This window comes from Nothoprocta perdicaria, unplaced genomic scaffold (assembly GCF_003342845.1).
Source record: "Nothoprocta perdicaria isolate Ctin4 unplaced genomic scaffold, notPer1 scaffold_366, whole genome shotgun sequence".
NCBI classification, from domain to species: Eukaryota; Metazoa; Chordata; class Aves; order Tinamiformes; family Tinamidae; genus Nothoprocta; species Nothoprocta perdicaria.
In genome coordinates this window covers 247,175-270,602 of record NW_020455606.1, presented here as the reverse complement: position 1 = coordinate 270,602, position 23,428 = coordinate 247,175, and the positions used below count along the sequence as shown (strand labels likewise).

At 41.0% G+C, this 23,428-nt stretch overlaps 1 protein-coding gene across 1 annotated transcript; it reads left to right on the top strand.

The window, feature by feature from the left end:
• On the top strand, positions 1-22,821 carry LOC112951700 (antigen WC1.1-like). The gene is made up of 15 exons (XM_026044446.1): positions 1-70; positions 4,153-4,467; positions 8,406-8,714; positions 10,275-10,589; positions 11,438-11,749; positions 13,353-13,670; positions 14,373-14,687; positions 16,916-17,230; positions 17,995-18,057; positions 18,144-18,458; positions 18,546-18,581; positions 18,884-19,021; positions 19,671-19,757; positions 21,551-21,703; positions 22,712-22,821. The coding sequence occupies exons 1-15, from the start codon at positions 1-3 to the stop codon at positions 22,819-22,821; spliced, it is 3,171 nt and encodes a 1,056-aa protein (XP_025900231.1).
• The last annotated feature ends 607 nt before the right edge of the window (positions 22,822-23,428 follow it).

Genomic DNA, 23,428 nt, shown 5'->3' with positions numbered 1-23,428 from the left:
ATGACAAGAAAGACACAACCTTCTATTTCAGTGTTGTGGTTACTTCTCCTCTCCATTTGGGTCTCTCTGGGTAAGTAAATGCTTTATTTTGCGTAAGATGATGAGCAAGGAAGAAAATTTAAATTCAGGAAAAATAAATTGTTTCTCCATCGGCTTCTAAGACATAGTGTCAAGAAAGTGTTTGCACTTTCATCTTCGATTCATATTTCCTTGATTCTGAAAGAAGAGTAAGCCTTTGTAATAGTTCTGTATTTTTTCTAGACATGAGTGACCAGCCATTCCTGTAGGACAATGAGTCCAAGTTTGACTATAATGAAACCGATAGCGCCAATGCTTAGGTTCTTGKTAAATGAACAAACTGGTAATGGCAACCAAGTGGGTATCCAAACTACTGTCTTGCCTCCTCTGTCAAGTTCTGTCCAGACAGAGTGAATAACTCCAGGTCTTTATCCAACAGCAGTTAAAGTAATTTTACTGTGCTCTGTGTTTCCACTGAGTTTGGCCGAGTCCACTTCCACAACCACTTCCTAGGCTTCAAAGAGTCTGCAGCATGGAGAGAGCATGAGATTGACAGATGTTGGGGAGTAAGTTGCAAGCTAAGGCTGAAACAGCTCAGATATGGCCCAGACTGTCAAACGGAATCAGGGAACAGGAGTGCACACCTTCCTGTTAGATTCTTGAAGATTTTTTACAGGAAAATTATACTCAGAAGCAAGTAGGAAGGTATTTGTAGTTACTAGAGGCTGGTGCTATATACGTTGTAAGCTTTCTTACTGAGGAAATTTGAGAAAAGAGTCTGAAGATAAATGATCTCTAGAAGTTATTAGTTATCAATCATTTAAATAATCTCCCAGAAACTTGTGGTATTTTTGAAGCTAAATGATGAGGAGGAAATTGTAGTGAACTCCAGCAGTGCCAGCACAGAAATTATATTACAAACCATGTGGGAGTGGAATTATAGTGAATCTTAGTGAATTATATCTATAATTTTGCTCTAGAATGAGAAATGGGAAATTGCTTAGTTGTTGAACGTTGCTTGTTGAAAYTGATGCTGCATCAGCATCAGGCTGTGAAATAATGTTTGTATATACATGAGGAATGAGAGAATAATCCACTTTAAAATTGAAAGTAAAATTATTAAAATTTGTTTTAGTAAGCAGTATTTCGGCTCTATAGGAACACCTCTCTTTTTTGAGGAAGGGTGAGAGGATGAGATAGATTGATTTGAATTTATTTTCATGGAAAACCTAACCTGAGCTTTTAGTACCATCAATTTGAGAGGATCTCCGAGAGGAGTCTTTCTGGCTTATCTGCAAGATTTGTATAATTGCACTGTCCAGTGCTGAATCATATARAGTACTGCAGGTTTCTTTTGGACACCTGGTTGGGTTCAGATACCTTTCTTCTTTCCATTGCAGTGTWATTCCCTAAGCTTTGTGTTTATCATGGGTAACTGCGATAGCCGTGAAGAATACTTAAGAATCACAAGCTGAATAGCAGGTTGATGGTGGGTAGATAGGTTCCAGATCAAGCCAGGAAGTCAGTCTGCAGATCAGAGCACAGATCGTCAGGGTCAACGACCAGATACCGGCATAACTGGGGCAAAGCTGGAGATAGGCACCTACAGCAGAGTTCAGGAAAGCACAGAAGGATCAGGGTTGAGCTTAAATGGAGCCACAAGATAATTGCACACCTTTCTTCCTTTCCTTTGAGATACAGGTTCCTTTCTTCCTTTGAGATATAGGTTGGTCGATATCTCAAAGTTTAAAGCCTGTGTCTTTTTCATGTATCACTGTTTAAATCGCTTGTGATTACTGATTAATGCACTACATAAAATCCTTTCTGTGCAGACACAGTTCATATGCTCATCTGGAAGTACGTAATGGACACTAGTGCACCCAACTGCTTGTAGATTGGATTCCTCAAACAAAAATATTCTAGATAATGTGCAAGCAGACTTTGTGAATTTTAGAGACTACTGAAATTTTTATATCATACACAAAGCATTTTGGAATATTGTTAATGTTCTCTAGAGTTTCTTTCATGTAGCAAAATGAGATATTAGCATAATGGCCTCTTAGGGTACATACAAATACATTCTTTGAGCTTCATCATAAAAACATAAAATAGTTTATCCTGGCATCCAAAACTAGAGATCCGAAAGGTAAATGTATTTAAAATGGATTAGCTTGTGCTGATTACAGAGGCACAATAGAGGCAGTGCTGCTGCAGCACTATACCCCCAGGTCCAACCAGTAACGAGACTAATAACGTATTCCTACTAGGCACACACAAAAAACACACATAAACAATACWCATATATGTACATAAATGGCCGGCTGCAAGATAAGCACAGACACAAATATTCAACACTAACACTGACACAAACAACACAGTAGTCTCATTTTGTTTATTTTTGTGKCAGATCAGGATGAAAGTGTGTTAGTTGGAAATATCTAGGAAATAGATCCCTCCAAACTTAAACACTCAGTCTATCTAGTAGTTGTCCCTTGGGTGTCTTGGTCTACTGTGTTTGCTGGCACCCATACACTGCAAGACTCACCATTCTACCCCAGTGTGTCTCACACACATACATTATCCTTCATCCCCACGATGACATTATGAATGTTCTGTAACTGAGCTTATACACTTAGCTTAGCAACTTAGCAACTAGACATCCAGCAAGTAGTTCTGGATCTCTGCTTCTCCCTAATTTTTGGCACCTGGGCCCACAAGACAACCAAGGCTCAGAGATATTTTCTGAACCTGCTGGTCACAGTCATCTGTGCTGTTGCTTAAGTACACAGTGACTGTTCTCAATTGAATTTGACAAAGGCATCTTCTCATTATCTTTTGTTTCACCATTTGTTTTTACAAACATCTACAGATGTCAACCTGAATTCAGAATATTAACTCAACATATATCCTTTTTACTCAAACAAATATATATTTTTTGGCAAATAAAGATTTTTTTTTTATGAACAGACATTCAAAAAATAAAAATAAAAATTTCTTACTAGAAAAAAGATCCTCAACRTATTTTTTAACATGTGATTATGTCTTAGGCTATACACATCAGGATTCCCAATGTTTTCCATATCTGTGTAAGATGGAGACACAAACCTTTCCCTCTGTGTTCCTTGGGTTCTCCTAGAAGAACTTTTTGTTGCTCACATTCCTAGGAGCTTATTCTATATCCCCATCATTCCTGTATTTGAATGTAACAAAATTCTTCCTGCATTCTTTTACTAGGCTACTGCATAATCATTTGAATTGTCTATATTAGCCAGCCAACATTGTCAAGCAAGGAAACCTCATGCACATCTTTTCTATCAGACAAGAGTTGTATGATCTGTGATGACCTTAATGCTATTATGTGGGGCTTCAGGTCAGAGGACTGTGAGCTGTGTATCCTTACCACTGGAAGAAGGAGACCTAGAAGCTGAGACACACAGAATGGCAGGAACAGGAAAAGGAGGGCAGCAGGGATAGATGGTCCTTGGGGGATCAGTCCCACTCCAAGATATAGTGGAGCATGAATGGCAGAAAAGAATTGAACTCTTAGCTCCTGCAACTCCCAGAATAGTTTCCCATTCACTAATGACATCTATGTAAGAAGCCCTCTTCTATGCTCAGGTRCCCCTCTTTATGGGATCCCCTAACAAGGGCTAAGGAAGAGGGAAGAGATAAAGAGTTTGGAAACAGTGAGTTGCAAGTAATATTTTGTCTGAGAGTTGAGGCAAACGTGACAGTTGCTTCTTCACAACATATTTGGGATGGGAATGAAGAAACTGGTGCCCAGCAGACGTTTTGAGGTGAGTATCCTCAGGCACGGCAGAACAACAGAGAAAAAGGAGATGTTTCTGTTTAAACTTTAATGAAACACACAGCAGGGGTATTTCCCAGACCTGAGTGCACAGGGGGAGAGAAAATTTGTCTAGCATTAGAAATAGCTTACATTTTAGCAGTGTAATTAGCTCAAACTTGAGAGTGCAAACACAATTCCTAAACTTCAAACGTCATGTGCAGCTATTTAGAAATGCAAATCTATCAAAGTTGACTTCATATTTAAGATTAATATTGTAATTTACCAGTTGTGATAATAAATAGTATTGAAGCTCCATAACTTYTTTTCTGTCTTTGTATATGAAGGTGATGATGAATTGAGGCTAGTTAACGGACCTGATCCCTGTGCTGGGAGAGTGGAAATAAAGCATGATGAGCAGTGGGGGACTGTATGTGATGGTGACTGGAAGATAGAAGATGCTGAGGTTGTTTGTAAGCAGCTCGGATGTGGATCTGCTGTTCAGGCTCTTAACCGAGCTCCTTTTGGAGAAGGATCTGGACCAACATGGCTGTATCGAGTTGATTGCCGTGGTGATGAATCTGCTCTCTGGAACTGTTCAAATCCAGGATGGGGTGTATTTAACTGCCCTCACTATTTTGATACTGGAGTGATCTGCTCAGGTAAGAAGCCATCAAACTTTCCATAATAGAAAAATCCCATGAAGGAAAGGGACTAATTTTTAACTCAGCTTATAGGTCTTTCTCTATCACAGAATCACAAGATGGTTGAGGCTGGAAGGGACCCCTACAGATCATCTAGTCCAACCGTCCTGCTCAAGCAGGAACACCTAGAGAACATTGCACAGGKTTGCTTCTGGGTGGGTTTTGAAGATCTGCAAAGGAGACTACAGCCTCTCTGCGCAGCCTGTTTCTCTGCTCTGTCACCCTTACAGTAAAGAAGTTCTTTCACATTTGGAGATGGAACCTCCTGTGTTTCATTTGTACCCATTACCCCTTGTCCTGTTAYTGGCCACCACTGAAAAGAGTTTGGTCCTATCTTCTTTACATTCTCCCATCAGGTATTTGTACATGTTGATAAGACCTCCTCCCAATCTTCTCTTCTYTAGGCTAAACAGACCTAGCTCACTTAGTCTTTCCTTGTAAGATAGATGCTACAGTCTTTTAATCACTGGACCCTTTCTAGAAGTTCTACATCCCTCTTGTACTGAAGAGCCCAGAACTGCACACAATATTCCAGATGCAGCCTCACCAGAGCTGAGGAGAGGAGGAGGATCACCTTCCTCAACCTGTTGGCAACACTCCTCCTAATGCAGGCTGGGATTTCATTGGTCTTYTTGGCCACAAGGGCACGTTGCTGAGTAATGGGTAACTTGTTGTCAGACAGAACTTCCAGGTCCTCTCTGCGGAGCTGCTTTCCATCAGGTCAACTCCTAATCTGTCCTGGTGCCTGGGGTTATTTCTCCCCAGGTGTAGGACCCTGCACTTGCCTTATTGAAACTCATGAGGTTCCTGTCTGCCCTCCAGCCTGTCCAGGTTCCTCTGAATGGCAGCACAGCCCTCTGGAGTGTCAGCCACTCCACCCAGTTTGGTATCATCCACAAACTTGCTCAGGGTGCATTCTGTTCCCTCATAAAAATCATTGATAAGTTGAATAGAACTGGACCCAGTGCCGACCTCTAGGGGACACCACTGGCCACAGACTTCCAATTAGACTTGACCCCGTTTATCACAACCCTGAGTTCTGCTATCCAGCCAGTTCTCTATCCAGACTATGACTTTCTCTACCAACAGGCCATACCAATGTTAAAACTTCTGCTATCTGCAGGTAATATGTTTATTTTCCATAGGCACAGCAATGACAATTTTATCAGAAGCAGAAGGCAATTTTTGTGTACATCATTTAGAAAAAGAACAGTGCCCAGCTGCAAAACGGAAAAGCRTGAGAAAGGGGTATGTGTCAGGAGGTAATGTGCAGCGCTACATGCTTCTACCACAGCTCTTCCAAAGAACAAGAGCACTGCTGACCTTGAATTTGGACAGAAGGGACCAAAAAAAAAAGGAGATGTAGACAGAGGAGCAAGAAAATGTTCTGTTAGACAATATAGCTGCTCTTTTCCAGATCTCCCCGTAAGCTGAGAATCATAGAATCATAGAATCATTATGATTGGAAAAGACCTTTAAGATCATCAAGACCAACCATAAACCATAAACCCATCACCACTATGCCTACTAAACCATGTCTTTAAGTGCCTCATGCTACATGAAGTTAAAGCACAAATTTCGGTTACAGCTCCATGTATTTGAGTTGCTTCTTCATATAGAAGACAATCTTCACTTCTCATCTTGCTTGTATATTTTCCATGAAAAGCTTGTATCAGCACAGCACCCCAGCCATGCAAGCTGTCTCAACACATTTCAGGTTATTCCAATACCATAGTTTTATGACCATGTATGGAGTTTTAGTTTCTCTTTTTTTTTTTTCCTTTGGTTGTGTGCACTTGTGTACATACACTTGAGATGGGTGTATGTACCCATCTTTTCTATATCATTCCTGAGGTCTTTTTCATTCCCATCATCCTGCACCCTTTGATTTTCACTCCTGTCCATCTCCACCTCATTTAACTATGGGTCATAATCTCCCTGTCCTCATATTCCTAGTTTAAAAACTCCCTCATGTAGTTGACTTGCCTGTTAGCAGTCAGGTTCATCCTGTATCTCCCCAGAAGGCCTTGATCCTCCAAATGGGTCCTTTAAAGACCCTTTAATGATGTTAACTATGCAGTCATGCGTTGACCAAGGGATCTGTCCAAACCTCCCCCAGGCCCTTTCATTTCACCAGCAGAATTGAGGAGAATGCCACCAGGGCCACCATGTCTTTAAGTCTCAGTCTGGGGCTATGTAGCCATTGTTGATGTGCCAAAGGTTTATTGGCATATGATTAGTTGATATTGGCAATATGATTAGTCTTCACAGTTAACTTTAGGTTCTACTGTCTGGATTTTTTTTCATGCTATAAACAGTCTTTGAACCCTTACTATTAACTGTTCCTTTTGGTCCTGAAGAAACTAATAATTCACCTAGACTGAGAGTCCTCTTATATTTATTGAAGAAAAATGTTTACCCATAACATCAAGACTTATTTTCCAGTGGTTTTATACTGTCATTTCTGATAATTTTTTTTTGAACACATTTTCTTGCATAAATGATTTTATTCTTTTATTTTGGATTTCTGTCACGTTATGTTTGTATAGTCTTTCCGCTGAATAAGATTTCTTTCTGTAGGCTGCAGTCTGTAAAGTTGCCTAGTGTGTTTAATTGCATTAAGTTCACAAAGCAGTCTCCATTGACATGGGTAAAAATTCTGGCTACTTCAGAAAACAGTTATTGTCCATAAGGTGTATGACTGCAGCACATGTGCAGTACATGTGAATAGCTTGGATATAGCTTACATTCAAACTTAATGCACATGTAAAGATCGATAAAATCAGGCACATCGAGATTGTTTTTTTCTTTATTTTCTTTTTACCTTTTCTTTTCCTTTATAAAGAGAKCAAGGAGTAGATTTACTAAAACTGAGTATTTTGATGAAAGACCAAAAAATAGTAATACGTAAGCCATGTGATAATCCTACAATGGAATGTCTCTGCTCTGTTTCAGAGAAAGCCTGAATTAATGTCAAAAGAGCCCCCTCAAAATTAGCAATCAATAATTGGCTTTGCTACTTTCCATTTTACACCTGTTACCACTGYTCCTTGCATAATTTTTCATTAGTTTCCATGACTTTTCACAGTTACAATAATAATTGTAATTAATTGTAATTAATAGTAATTATCTGAACAGCACCAAAGCWAATCTATCATGATATTCACATCATATATGCTAACAAGAAACAGATGTAAAATAAATGTCTCACCAAGTGATGATGCTGGTATAGTTYATAGTATTTCACTGCTAGTAGAGCTGTGAGTTGAGAAAACAAAGATAAAATGTTGTTTTATGCTGAACTACAGGATAGTTTTGCAGGAAGACGAGGTAACCAGAGGAAGAAAAGAGGCAAGGTACAGGTGCTGAACTGCCTATACACAAAAGCAGCTGGAGTGCAGCAGGGCATCCTAACTCAGGAGTGTCACAGAAGCACAGTTATGTAGTTTTCAGAACAACTTGTTTCTCAGAAATCTGCAGCTCATGGAGTGATGAGCAGAGACACTTAAGTAAGTCTATGGGAGCCAAGTCACCCAGGAGGGCTGGCACTGTGACCAAACAAATAAACCTGTCCCCTTCCAATTAACACCCTACCTTTTAAGTTGTCTCTGCTTGGTGCTCTTTACAAATAGTTCAATGTTCAAAATCTCACTCTTTCTGTTGTTAGAATTTGAATCTTCTCATTCATATCTTATCTTTAGCTTCTCAAATACTTGCTCAAGATTTAGCCTTTTCACACTCTACACTGTAATTTTTTTTTACCAGTGGCATACAGAAATTGCCACAATGTTTAATTAAGTGTCACTGGCCCTTTGAGAAGTGAGCACCATRAAGGAATGGCATTGATCAGGTTAGGTCAACCAACCCTCAGTGTKAATTTTTTTGAATGTTTTTAGGTTTCTCTGGGCTGCATCTGACAGGAGGGGACAGTGCCTGCTCAGGACATCTGGAAGTAAGGAAAGAAGAAAGCTGGGCTATGGTCTGTTATTCACATATTGATTTCAAAGCTGCTTCTGTTATATGTAATGAGTTAGAGTGTGGCCAGGCTGTAGGTGTCTTGAGAGGAACTCACTTTGAAGCAGGACATGAGCTGATCTGGCAGGAAGAGTTCCAGTGTATCGGGAATGAGACTCACCTCGCACATTGTGCCAAGATTTTGCACCACAGTAAGACATGTTCCCATGACGCCAGTGTTTTATGTTCAGGTAAGGCTTTGGACTGATGGTCCTAATTTACATCTGCCCTACATGTCTTCTTCCTGTTAGCCTGTTCAGAGTCTCTGCATATTTGTGTGGCCCTCAGAGGGTTCCTGACTGCTTCTCTACAACACCAAGGAAAACAAGGAAGTAAAGGAGAGCAGCCTGAAAATCTCTCGTTCACTTGCTTGAGTGTCAGCTTCTGCACCAGGAATGGCAATCTCAAAGGGTTGTCATTTCTCTTACTATAAAGGAACAGGCTCTCTTGTGCTCAGAACTGCTTCCTTGTCTTTCTTATAAAGATAAGAGGAGCAGGGGCCAGAGTAGACAACCAGGAACATTGAGAATTGAGTTTATTTTCTGCTCTGATGTGTTCATGTTAATCCCTAATGCTTTGGTTAATGCAACTGTGAGGATGAATTACCTCCAAAAGGTGATAGAAGGTAGAAGTCACAAATGCTTACAAGAAAAGCTGGCCTAGAGGCCTGGATGACAGCTATTATGAATGCTAGGTGTCATTATTTAAACACTTTGGACAGTCATGTCTGCTTTTCTGTATTGGGGGCTCTAAACAGGTTAGAGTCACCCACTAAAAAAGTGATTATATAATAACATATGACATATACGTAACAACTATGATTTTCTTCTTAGAACAAAAATCAAAATTGATTACCTTAATAGGGGCAGAGCTGCTGGCAATTCCTTGTCATATAACATGTCCATTTTGCAGCTGAAGTGCTGCAGTCTGATTTAGCCCTGCCTTAAACAGTGTTCCACTAATTGAGGTCATCTGTAGCCCTTTGTTGGGTAGCTGTGGCAGCCAGATAGCTCAATTTAGATGTCAATGATTGACAGTTCTTTGCTGCTACTTCTGTCCTTCTCCATGATTCACAGCACAAGGAGGAAATCCAGCATGAGGAAAATCTCATTAGAGGAAGTATAAAGCAAAAATGAGCTAACAGCTTGGACAGTAAAAGGGAAGTTTGAGAAGATAAGCTCATCTGCATGGAGCACTGTTGGAGTACTTAGCGTCTTAGACCCCACAGTCCTAGACATACCAGAACTACATTGCTGTGAATCTGCTGATGTGAATGGCCTGCTGTGCTCAGAGCCTTATGCTGTGGCAGAGAAGAAAATTTAGGGTCAGCACACCACAGCTGCTGCACGCTGAGTAATGTGACATAAGCTGCTAACACTCAGTAATGTGACATAAGCTGCTACTGAGAGTAAGAATAGTACTCATTATCTCCTGCTCTGAGTTTCCCACGTGTTTCAAAGGCACATAAATGCTGGAACAGATTCTGCAAGTTACCGTGTTAAAGGCTGCAGTATTGTGCTGAGAGGAGAGACTGAATTTAGAGAGTCACAGAACTTTAAATCAAGTAGTGCAGACATGGACAATAATGACTGTTGTTTTGAAACTGATTTATGAGTCATCTGGTCAAACAGTCTCCCCAACAGCTTGGAGCAGAGTAGGTGCTAGTCCCATGTAGCTATATTTTCCTTACCATTTCCAAAGGAATAGCACAAGAAAAATATTGCTATTAAGTCCCTTCATTCTTCTTGCAGGCTATGGCGGGTACAGACTGGCAAATGGCACTACCACATGTTCAGGGAGAGTAGAACTTCTTCATGGAGGCATGTGGGGAATCCTTTGTGACTACACGTGGGACCTTCCAGCTGCCAATGCCCTTTGCCAACAGCTGGACTGTGGAGTTGCTCTATCGATCCCAAGTGGACAATACTTTGGGGTAGGAAATGGGTCCTTCTGGAATGGCACATTTGGATGTGAAAAGAATGGCTCATGGCCGAGAGATTGTCGTGTCAGTAGGCTGGGTCACACTGACTGCCCTGCTGGAAAAGATGCTCGTGTGGTGTGTTCAGGTAAGCAGCAGGAAAGAAAAAGAAGCAAAYTGAAGAATTCCTTCATTGAGACAGATATGAACCCTAAGTCCAAGGGGGTATCTGTAGAGCCAAGCCGCATCTTTTGCCTGCTGCTACAGGCATTTCCATGAGTTGAAGCTGCACACAAGGCCCACATGTACCATGTGGTACCGTGTGCCACAAGGTTGCTCCCCGTGAAATGCTCCTAGCGCCAATGAACAATCAGAGCAGGATGCTTCACAAAGGAGAATGAAAGGGGAATAGAGGGCGGTCACAGCATGTGTAATTTCCTTGTCAATGCATAGTCCAGAGCATCTGAAAACACAATACAAACACAGAGGAAGATGCTGGTCCATCAACAGTCCCAGACAAGTCAAAGTAACCAATCAGATCCAAGGTCCATCCAGGGAGATGAGTCAGGAGCATCTGGATATAGAACCAGAGACAGGCCTGGAGGCAGATGCAGCGAAAACATAATTCAGGCAAGGACTCCAGCCCTTAGCTTGGCTGAGGCCAAGCATAAGTTCTCCCTTGGAGCAATGGCTGGAGACTGCATAGGTCAGGGTCTGAAGATGAGACTTCACTCAATGCCTATTTATCTTGAAATATAATGCCCTCAGTATAAAAACTGCAAAGGAGTCCATATTTGGATTTCTATTCATTCTCAGTAAAATGGAAGTGACTGAAGTATAGGTATTATGAAGTATGGAAATTCCTGTGACCTTGTAGAGCAATTATTAGCCCTGAGTGCCAAGGAAAACCCATTCCTACTTCCCAGTCACCTTCAGATTATTCCCATGAGCAGTTAGCAATATACCACTTTAGTACTCACTTTCTCTCCTGCTCAGGGTGTTCAGGGGCTAGGTTGGTGAATGGCACCACATGCTCTGGAACAGTGGAGATCCGACATGGAGACAAATGGGGAAGACTTTGCGGCTTCCACTGGAGTCTGCAAGCTGCCAGTGTCCTCTGTAATCAGCTGAACTGCGGCTACGCAAAGTCCATTGAAACAGGACAGCGCTTTGTGGGTGGAAATGGACCTGTATGGAGGGACGCTTTCCATTGTGAAGGAACTGAGTCCTGCTTATGGGACTGTGCTCACATGACTTTGGGCAATCCTTCCTGTTCAGCCGGAGAAGCAGCCACTGTTGTTTGCTCAGGTAAGTCAGAAATATCCTTTTCTATGTAGAGCGGTTTCAGAGCAAAGCAGTTTTTGTGATCTAGGCATGCCTCACATAGGTCTGGTGTGTTAGCATTTATTTAGAGCATTTATTCCCTTTACTACCCTTTTTTCTCCCCTCTTCCCCTTTCACTTCCCCAGGGAGATATATCTGATGACGCAGTAAAAGCCCTGCTTTGCTTGACAATAAGGTTGCACTGGTGCAAGTCGAGGAGAGTGAATAGTGAGGCTGAACTTTGCAATTTCCAAACTCCCTTCATCCTACCAGGGCCTCCATCTCTTCTAGGGATGGCTGTATGAAGGACATGTACAAGCTATGTGGCCATTATACACCTATATACACTTTTTTTCCTATGAACAAAATTCTGTCCTCACTTCCCTTATCCTTTCTGATCCTTTTGTGTCCTTGTGGTCATCTTTTGTCATAAAGTCTTTGCACTATGTGTAATGTGCAAATGTGTAGGTATGGGCAAGTAAATATTTAGTTTTGTTAGTGAAACAAAATATTTATACAAATGCCTGTTTCTTCACCAAAGATACAGATTTTAATTCTGTTCCTATATCAACCAGTACTTCTCCAGGGCATCTCTTCCAGCTTATTCAAGCTGGAGTTGCCTGTTGCCACAGAGAGGGACAGAACTAGCTGAAGGAAGAAGTTTTAGCCAAAAGTTTCGTTAAACCTTTGTTATTATATTCTGCATCAAGAACCAGATTCCAAACACCACCATACTACTTATCAGTGTAAGACAATAGAGAAAAATGAAGTATGAATACAGAGATCACAGTATGAAYGCAGACTTACAAAGATTTTTCACAGAAAATAGTTATATCAGTTTCTCTTTTCTGTGTCACAGAAATCTTCCTCTTAACTGTGAACCTATCATTTTGTCAGTATTCATTAAAAACGAATACTGAAAAGTGTATWAAACTAATAACTTGTCATGTGACAATATTAAAATCATCTTTTGACTGAGAGAATTATGGGAAATCCTCACTTTTGCAGTAAATATAATAGACACTTTATGTGCCTTTTTATTTTGGTAGTTTCTGATGAATACTGGAGTGATTTATTGCTTATATGTCACCAACATGCTGCACATGGAGGTGAACTGGAGGTGAACAAGCAAGGCTTTTCTTTTTTATTTTTTTTTTGGCACAGTTAACATTTTGCAGGAAAACTAGATGGAGAATCCTGGCAGGGCATGCTCATCATAGTCCAGTGCAGACTGCTGTCACTCGGCTCCCTTCTTAGAGTGCTGTCAATGTGCAGCATGCACTTCTAAGGCTTTCAGCATACTCACTTTCTTTAATAGGGTTCTCCTCCAGAAAGATTCACACTGTCCCAGACTCCTCACAGGATGTAGCCTTTGAGCTGCAGAAACCCTTTTTTTCCAGACRATTTTTGCACTGCAGACCTGTGCATGCATGGAGGCAAGCAGAACCTTGAGTGAGACTTTGTTTGATCAGCGGAGAGGACTACTGTTCTACAGATATAGAAATCTGACTTCCATCTCTTGCCTACACRTTATTTTTACTGAGGTAAAAGCAGTAGACAATATTAATTTTCTAATTCTTGASTCCAGGCCTTGCTGAATCACTCAGACTTATAGGTGGAGAGAGCCGCTGTGACGGACGAGTTGAAATCTCACTCTATGGCATGTGGAAAAGAATCCTGGATGATGACTGGGRCATTAAAGATGCTCATGTGGTGTGCAGACAGCTGCAGTGTGGAATTGCCAATAAAGCYTACTACCCTTCAAGGTCTGAACGAGGGACGGGTCTTGTTGGTTTAAGAAGTGTTCAGTGTTCTGGAAATGAGACTCAGCTGATGCTCTGCAAGACCTCCTATTCTGAAACAGTGCCAGTAGGAGTTGCTGAGGACGTTGGTGTGATATGCTCAGGTGAGTTATTGTGCAAAAGGAACAGAATGCTTTTGAGGCATTCTCCAGTGCCCCAGATCTAGTGAGATCTGGTCTCACGAGATCTTAAACAGGTGAGACCAGAGTCTGAGCTTGTGATCCTCAAATGCTTTTATCTTCTCAGGGATGAGTGATCGATRAGGAAACAACTGTAATTTGCAGAGTGTTTTTGTAATCTGAATGCCTTAAATAAAATCAGAGAGAAAGAATAGAATACAGAAGTAAATTCAATGTGCCACAAATTCCATCATTCAGAAATTAACTAGGTTTTGTTAGGTGACATTTCTRTATCTATAGAGTCATGCAATCTTTCTAAACATCTATGTAGAGTAAATTGAATCTGTTGTAAATTGAAATCATTTATTTTATTTTGTAACCTCATCTGTAACAGAAGCTGTATTTACAAAATGAATTATTTGGAAAACAGGTTTTCAGGCTTTCCAAGATAAAATGCTGTTTCCAGCATCACAGGAATTGTTCAAATGTATCACAGATGCAGAAGTAGACCTTTCCTTTAATGTGGTCTTAGCATCACAGGAGTTCTGCCCAGCTAATCCAAATAAAAATACTGAAATATAACAAGGCCATGATGACTTGGAAAAGCTTCAAARATACAGCCCTTTTACACTGACTTGTGCATTGTCATTATATTGCATGCTGACAAAATGGGATTTCTTCCTGCAGGGAGCAGGCAGATCAGGCTGGTGAATGCGACAAAGCGCTGTGCTGGGAGAGTGGAGCTTTATCATGACGGCATCTGGGGAACCGTTTGTGATGATGCCTGGGATCTATCAGATGCCAACGTTGTTTGCAAACAGTTGGGATGCGGGCATGCCATCAAGGCTTTTGCCTCTGCTCATTTTGGAGAGGGCTCAGGGYACATCTGGCTGGATGATGTGAACTGCACTGGGGATGAATCTGATCTCTGGGAATGTTCCTCCAGGGGATGGGGCAAGCATAACTGCCGACACAAAGAAGATGCTGGAGTCCTCTGCTCAGGTATGTTCAGGGAATACCTTTGTGAGCATGGATAAGGTACATGAATGGGAAACTGAGAATGGCAGAGATTTGCTTTGACAGCCTCTGACCTCCTTGACTGCAAACATGGGACGTGGGTCAGAATGTCCACTTGCTTTGCACAAATTTTCAAAAAAAAAGTTGCTGAAGTCTTGCTTTTGCAATAATAAGAGAAGCCAAGTCAAGGCAAGGCAAAGCACGGGAACMAAAAAGTGCGTGTGGGTGTAGAGGACATTAATAGCAGAGTTTCTGTAGCAGGAGGGTGCTGATGTGACCTGTGGGGGAAGAAGTCAAGAACTGTCATGTGCCAATTACAGCCTGTTACAGATGGCTCTTGAAATAGGCTCCGAAACATCCCATGTGTATCCAAACTTTAACCAATCAGGSCAGAACATGCTGCCTCTGCTCAAACATATTAAAGAAAGAACAGCAGCTGTGAGGGGGGGGACATATGAAGGGGACACATGGAAGGTGACATTATTGGCACAACTGGATGTGATTTCCTGGCAGCAGGCAYTCCACTTGAGGAAACAGTATTTGTACAAATTGCACACCAGAATTAGTTGAGCTCATTAGCCAGTGGCCAACAGTCACTGTCAGTGTGTCAATCAACACTACAAGGAAGACCAAATCCTTCGGGTTGCTGAAGTCCCAATGAATGAAGAATTGAATGCTGCCAATATATATAGTTTGTTTGCCGACAGATCCTGTAAAAGCATAGCAGGAAAGAAAAGGGATGGCAAGCCCCTAYTTGAAATCTTTCTACAGAAAAAACTACCACCTCAAAGGAACTAGAGAGTCCAGTCAATTTGCAGGAGTAATGGCCTTGAAAAATAGCCTCAGGAACATCAGTGGTCCCAGGTATATGTATATACTCTCTTGGATGGCAGATAACAGTGTGGAAATGGCTCCAAAAAAAAGAGAATCATGATAACTGGAGGCAACAGAGAAAACCAATTAGGTTTATATAGTAGTAATTTCCAATTAGGCTTCTATAATAATTTCATGGGAATAACATATCTGATATTCCTGCTTAGGCAAGAATTGGGTAATGGAAGTCATCACAAAAACACAGACATCCAAGAATGGTCTCAAGATCATGGAGCAGAGTCAGTAGTAGAGTCCAGGCAGCTGGAAAAGTAGTGCTATGCAAAGGGTTAAAATCAGCTAAAAAGTCCTAGGGAAAGAAAATCTCATTTTTCCCCAGATAAACCTAAATATTCAGGTGGGAACCTCACCTCATGGAAGCTTTGTGGCTAGTTTTCATAAAGCTTGAAAACTGCCATAGTAGTCGTGAAGGAAATCATATAACCTGAGCTCAGCTCAGTGGTAAAGAACCAGATAGCCCTGGGGACATCTGGAATGGGAAGTCAGCACTAGCCAAAATCCCTAAAGAAGGGCTCCTTATTGGTCAAGGACTGGAGATTACTTACTGGTCAACCCTTGGAAACAGGACAAAGAAATGTGTGCCATTACATATGATAAAGAGAGTAATCTTACTTTATCTCATAAGCTATATTCTTGGTTATGTGTTTTGCAGGAACAAGTTCTGCATTTTGTAATAAGTGTAAATTGAGATTAGCTTGATGTTGCTCCTCATAATCTGGTTCCCAGAGCAAGAGGGAAAAGTTTACTGAACTTACTGTACATATTGTTACAATCTCGATATCTATTGCCTGGGACTAAGGGTAGAGCTTATAATGTATGTGTGTAGGATTGTGATGATCTTAAGGGTTTATAATCTATGYAAACTTGATGGAATATATTGGGCATAAAGAGCAGGGTTTTGGCAGCAGCAGGCTGCAAGAATGAACTGTGTGGCAGGCACATCAAATGTCATGTGCCTGTCACAGCCTATTCCAGCTGGCTCTGAAACTAGTAAACACTTCCATTGTGTGTGCCAAAACTTCAACTAGCCAGAGGACCTCACGACAATTCTGATATTATTTAAATAAATATGCCCACAACGGCAGGAAGTCATCATCACTGTYGGAAGTCTCTGTGGATACTGGTGAAAGCTGGCTATCCAGAGGGTATCACTGCATGATTTTTGATTTTATGAGCTTGTGGGTTTTTGAGTGATTTTCTCTAGCACTTTCTCACTCAAAGTAAGGATAGGACTGTTGGCAGGTCCTGTATTTCGCTCTTCACAGCCAAATTCCTAGCAGAATCAGACCCTTGGAATTAYATTTTTGTGTCTTCATTTCTAGAGTTCCTGTCTCTAAGGCTGGTGAATGGCAATGACTGTGCTGGGCGGCTGGAAGTTTTCTACAATGGGACATGGGGAAGCATTTGCTCCAATCGAATGTCTCAACTCACTGCAATAACTGTATGCAGACACCTGAACTGTGGAGATGTTGGAGAAATTGCAGGAGACTTCCAGTATGGCAGAGGTTCTGGGCCCACATGGCTAGACCACATTGAGTGCTCTGAGCAGCATAGCTCTCTCTGGCAATGTCAGTCAGACCCCTGGCATCCTCAGTCATGTGATAATCGAGCAGAAGAGACACATATTTCTTGCACTGGTAATTACAAATGCATCTCCCCCATCCCAGACATACATATAAGCATGGATGTTAATGTGTATTTACCTTGTGTTCATTTGTTTTCCAGTATAGATGGKTTTTTTTCATAAAAATGGCACAAACTTTTTTCTTACTTGGCATTCTTGATATAAATGAGTGAATACAAAAGAAATGAGATTGTCCAGGGCATTTATCTAGTGGGAATCACAGAAATCACAGGAAATCACAATCATGGTAAAAGTCTATGAAATGTAAATAGTCTGTGAGATACAAGATAGGGTCATACCTTTTAGGGAGTCTAGATGCATTTATGTATGTGTACGTTCATGAAGGCAAATAGGTACAAATGTATATAAACATATGCAAGTGCATGAATCAAGGTCCATTTCTGGTGTCTTCTCTAATAATAGTAATCCTTATCTGTGGGTTCCCACTATAACAAAAATTACTTTGAAATGATATTCAGATCTCCTGAATATTTTCTTAACTAAAAAGAAAGAAAGCACAGCCATCATGGAACTTCAGGAAGATTATTTAATTCACAGCAGCAGACAAATATAGATCCACCAAGTACTAAAATAGGTCATATATATATTACTGGAAAAATTAACTTGGTAATTAATATTGAAGCAATTTCTATTCTGTTATTCTTTCTACTCTTTCTACTCTGTTCTACTGTTTCTTTCTTTTCTGTTCTACTTTCTACTCTGTTATTCTTTCCAAAGAATAATCAAACCATTGACTTCAGTATTTAATTTATGTAGGAAGAAAAAGGGTAGTGACTCCATTCGCATTTGTCGAATGTCCAAACTCTACAAGTTGTACAGGTATGGTTGTGTCACTATTTTAACTTCTTAGTCCCTCTGGACATTCCTGCTTTTCAAGTTATATAGAAGATTTCTGGTTTTTGCAGATAGGGAGAAGTTACGTGTCACAGGAGGAGAAGATGGGTGCTCAGGCAGAGTGGAGATTTGGCATCAAGGCTCTTGGGGAACAATCTGTGATGATTCCTGGGACATGGCAGACGCTAAGGTTGTATGCAGACAGCTGGGTTGTGGATCTGCTGTCTCTGCTCTGAGTGAAGCTGCTTTTGGGAAAGGGACTGGTCCCATCTGGTTGGAAAAAGTGCACTGCAAAGGGACAGAGCTGTCTCTTTGGGACTGTCCTACCCAGTTTTTATCCAACAAGAATTGTGATCATAAGGAAGATGCTGCAGTGGATTGTTCTGGTTAGTGACTGATCCTTCAGTTCATTACACAAATCTGGAGAGCAGAGTTACCTCTTCCTTAATCTAGACTCTTCCTTTCTTTTGCAGGTGTGACAGAAACAACATCATCACCCACTACAGCAGGTGAAATATTCCCTTTCCACTTTCTTTCCATTATCGAATGCGCGTTTAATGTCCAGACAGTGCACAGCATGGAAGCCACCAATATGCTCCAAATTCTCTGGGGGAATTTCGCAGAGTAAAGGAGGGCTGAGTGGCACTATCCTCAGCTGTTTTAGTCTAGCTTCTTCAAGCAAAAACAGGCAGCAAGTAACCTGCCTCTAACACACTCATCACCTTTCTAGCAAGGGTACAGCAGGAGGCACAGAGGAGCAGTCTTTAGGGCCACCAGATTCTTTAACTCTTCCTTGTTCATTTCCACTCAGATCAGCCCCGTCGACCTGTAAAACAGAGTGAGAGAGTCACAACACCTGTCATTCTCTGCATTATCCTGGGGATCCTTCTCTGCCTGGTGCTTGCCATTCTCTGCAGACAGTTCCAGAGTGCCAGGGCACAGAAGAGAGGTTTGTCCCTCCTTGAAGTGACTGGGTGTTTGAATGGCTAGTGAAGTTGGGGGAGGAGACGAGGTGAGCATCAGCTACAGTCCTGCTGAGCCTTTCCTCACTTTTTGATATGGGAAGAACCCCAAGGTACAAGTGGGAGCTTGCAGTAGCCAAGAGGAGCAATGGGAGACTTCAGCCCTGCCCTGTTCAGTGCACATCTGTGCTGACACCTGTGAGGAGAGGAACAGAGAGCAGGAGATGGGAGGTTCCACATGACAGTGGAAAAGGACACCAGTGAAGAGGAACAGTTTAAGTGGGAAGCAATGACACCAGGGAGGACAACCACCTGACTAATGTCTGGCTTTTTTTTAGGGTATATAACTGGTGTAGCAACTAGAATACGCACAACTAACACAATTGTCAAATTTCTAGTTGTAGCACTGATTTAATAGTGTACAAATTCAAATGATTTGTAAATCAACCTGTTCACCCATCCAATACCTCCTCCTTGTCAGGGGAGTTTTCTCCAAGCCCGTTCTGTCAGCAACTCTCTGTGACTTTGTAGGTTGCAACAAGGCCATGTAGGCCCTSTTGGGTCACTCCCTTTCATCACCTCAGTCTGGGAATGAACAGAGCCTGTGTGAGAATGGTAACAGCCTTTTACTTTTAGGCTACTTTAACCCCTTCTCGGAAGCCGTCTATGAAGAAATCAATTATAACCTGACGAGGGAGAAGCAGCAGATGACCGCCCTTTCAGGTCTGTGCATCTTGTTCTTGTCAGGGGAACCCACACAAGTTATTTCTTTCTGGTGATCCAGATGCCTGTCCGAAACTTCGTAGCTTCCAAGCCTACAAGGTAACTGAACAGTTTGCAAATTTGAGGAGAGCAGTTTCCTGTGCACTCAGCTCTGCAAACTTCACTCCTGAAAATAATTCACACACTACAGCAACGGAGTACAGACCAGTATGGGTCAAGAAAAATTGCTTTTGCTGCGTTTCAGAACAAACAGTCATTTAAGATGGGAATAAATAAAGAAGTAATCTGTGGTTAAAGTGTCATATAATCTCATATACAAGGCTTTTCTAAAGAAGTGGTAAATAAATATTTGCTGGGAGTATTGCAGTTTTCACAGGATCCAGCCACGCCAACCCAACAAAACTGTGGCTGAAACCTGTTGCTCCCTTTCTGAGATACATGGAGAAAATGAAGACCAAGAAAAAAACATGCTTAAAATAAGAATATGAGCATACCATTGGAGTTGATAAAGGAATTTTCATGTGAATAATCTAATAGAAAGTGCAGTTTGGCAGATGTTTATTTTCATGTGAAAAAAAAAAAAGAGGAGAGTGAGGGTTTGGAAAACAATTACCATTTTCTTAGAACTAATCAGATAATTGCCTACTCTGAATGAACCCAATTTCAAAATGCACAAGCAGTTTTTGTGCATATCCCTAACACTCTGCCGTTCTGTCAATTGTGTTTTCTTCTATTTTATTAAGGATTTTTAAAAACTTATTTTTAGTATGCAAAATCATTTTTTTAACTTGCTATTCCAAATAATTTTCTCATTAATATTCAATATTGAGAATAAGTATCAAGTGAAGTGAGAGTTCTTTGAGTAACTTTTAATTTTATGTGTGCATGCTGATGTATATAACCCTAAAACAGACAAAGATTCCCTGAGAGATGACTGTCAGGTAAGTATGAACCACAGGGTACACACATCTTGAGGAATCAAGGAGCTGACTGCTTGTCAGTCTAGATTTTATTTACCTTCCAGAATAATTTCAAGAATAAAGTGTTTGGAATTATGCTGAGCAAACTCTTCTGATTTTTCTACTCTGTTACCCTGAGATCTCTGAATCTTAAGAAAGAGCAGTTTGCTTTCCTACTGGTGGGAACATTCCTAGTTTCCTCCAGTTCTGTCCACTCAGGTGACTTCAAAGTACACTTGCATCTGGCTCTCTTCAGCTCTTCCTGGTCTTTGGCTCCATGATATTTCTGGTAGATTGAATGGTAGATACTAGGGAAATTTCCGCAAGAACAGGCTTCTGCTTTGTAGCAGCTCTCCTTCATTAACATATGTGGCTGGTTTCATTGGTTCTCTCTTCCAGAGGCAATGGAGAAAGACAGAGATAGGAAAAAATGCAGATATTTTTCTCCAAAGGTTTGGCCAAAGCTTGTGACCACATGTCTATAAACAGGAGGCCTGGGCACCTGCTTAACTATTTCAGTAAAATTCAGAAGATAGTAAAGTAATGAAAAGAATAGGAAGTGGGTGCTGCACAAAGGCAACCATATCTTCTTCCTTCCCCTCCTGTTCATCCTCTGTGCTCAGTTTGTGCTTTCTACATGCTACAGTAAAGTATAACCATTATTAGAGACATATCATTGTAGTTCGGAATAGCTTTAAATCAGCAGGGGGATTCTTGGTTTCCTATCATTCTGATCATGTCAGAATTATTAGCATTTATCCCTGGATCATTATTTACTGCTGTCTTTAGGAGAAGATCTCTTTCCATTAAGTTTAATGCCTGTTACTGTTCCAGAAGTCCTTTCACTGTCTGGAAATACTCTGGAAGATAATTATGATGATGTGACAGAAGCTCCTGAACCAAAAGATGATCCTCTCTCTGAGAATAATGATCAGGAAATCATTGTGGTCACTGAAGATACTGATGGAAATGGGGATTCACAGACTGGTGAGGACAAAAGAGCAGTGCTGCTGCTGACTTCACATAGAACGTCATGGTTGTATTGACAACCTCTGTTGTTCACAAAGAGCTTTGTAATAGGGCAGTAAACCATAGGATGTACTGAAGTACAGTAAGGCAGAAAAAAAACATAAGGGATATTGAAGAATTGTCTTTATTAGAAATGTTCCAAGTTAGATCAGTAACCTCGTTTCTGGGAACAGATGATGTTGGGGTATGTGTGAATGCAGAGGGAGACAGGATTAGACAATGGATTTTCTCCCCCTGTACTCGGTGCTGGTGAGACTTCACCTCAAATATTGTGTTCAGTTTTGGGGCACTCACTACAATAAAGACATGGAGGTGCTGGAGTGTGTCCAAAGAAGGGCAACAAAGCTGGTGAAGGGGCTGGAGCACAAACCTTATGAGGAAGAGCTGAGGGAGCTCTATTTGTTTAGAGCTGGCATTATTTAGGCTGGAAAAGGGGAGGCTCAGGGGTGACTTTGTTGCTCTCTACAACTACCYGAAAACAACCTACTACAGCCTACAACAAAATACTACAACCTGGAAGGTTGTAGTGAAGCAGGAGTCGGTCTCTTCTCCAAAATAACTGCCAATAGGACAAGAGAAAATGGCCTCAAGTTGCACCAGGGGAGGTTCAGGTTAAATATTAGGAAATAATTCTACACAGAAAGAGTGAAGCATTGGAACAGGCTGCTCAGGGAATTGGTGGAGACACTGTCCCTTGTGGTGTTCAAGAGATGCATAGATGAGGCACTTACGGACATGGTTTAGCAGGTATGGTGGTGTTGAGTTTATAGTTGGACTTGATGATTTTGAAGATCTTTTCCAACCATAATTGTCCTATGATCTTCAGCTCTTCCACAGCATGTACATACATAGTTTTCACATCAACAGGAGACAACTGATCACCCCTGCTACCAGTTGCACAAGCATGTAGAGGAAATACATACAGAATGTGCATTTATCTCTGTGTTCTTCCCTTTACATTTTCAGTTTGGAATCCTCATGCACCAGGAAACAGGACCTCTGAGACTGAGAAAAAGGGTTCATCCCCTCATCTTGAAGATACATCTTATGACGATATTGAAGAGCTGGATCACTGACAAAGACTTCTGCATAACACTGAACTCTTTTTGGAATAGATCTCTGTCTATAAATTCTACCAGGTACTAGCAAAAACAGAGAAACCTTCACTTAGCATTAGTTTACCTACTTTTTTTTTTTTTTTTCCACAGAAGAAGGGTTATATATTTAGAAGAAACACGTCTGACTATTTAGAAAATATAACTTCTTATTTCCCTTCTGATTTTATAGTCATCTGTCTGAACAGTTTCTGCTTTTTATTTTTAAATATTTTCATTGTTTTCATTTTTTCCAACTGAGTTATTACTTGACTGAAAGAAAATCATCAAAGTCACATAAAATGTGAGGGCTTGAATTAATATTCTAGATAAATAGTGTTTTGTGAGAGTACAAATACAGCAAGAGTATTCTTGTCCTCACTTTAAATATAAGGCTGTCAGTTGAATGACATACAGGGGAATCACATATTTGACTAGAGCAAAAAAGCATGAAGGCAAATTAAAAAAGCCCACATCTTGGCTCCTAATGAAATCTGTATCAGATTTCAAAACAAAGACTCCCCTGCATTGTCAGCTCCCTAGTCCTCCATTTATTCCTCAAAATCTGTGCCCTACTTCCTTAACACTT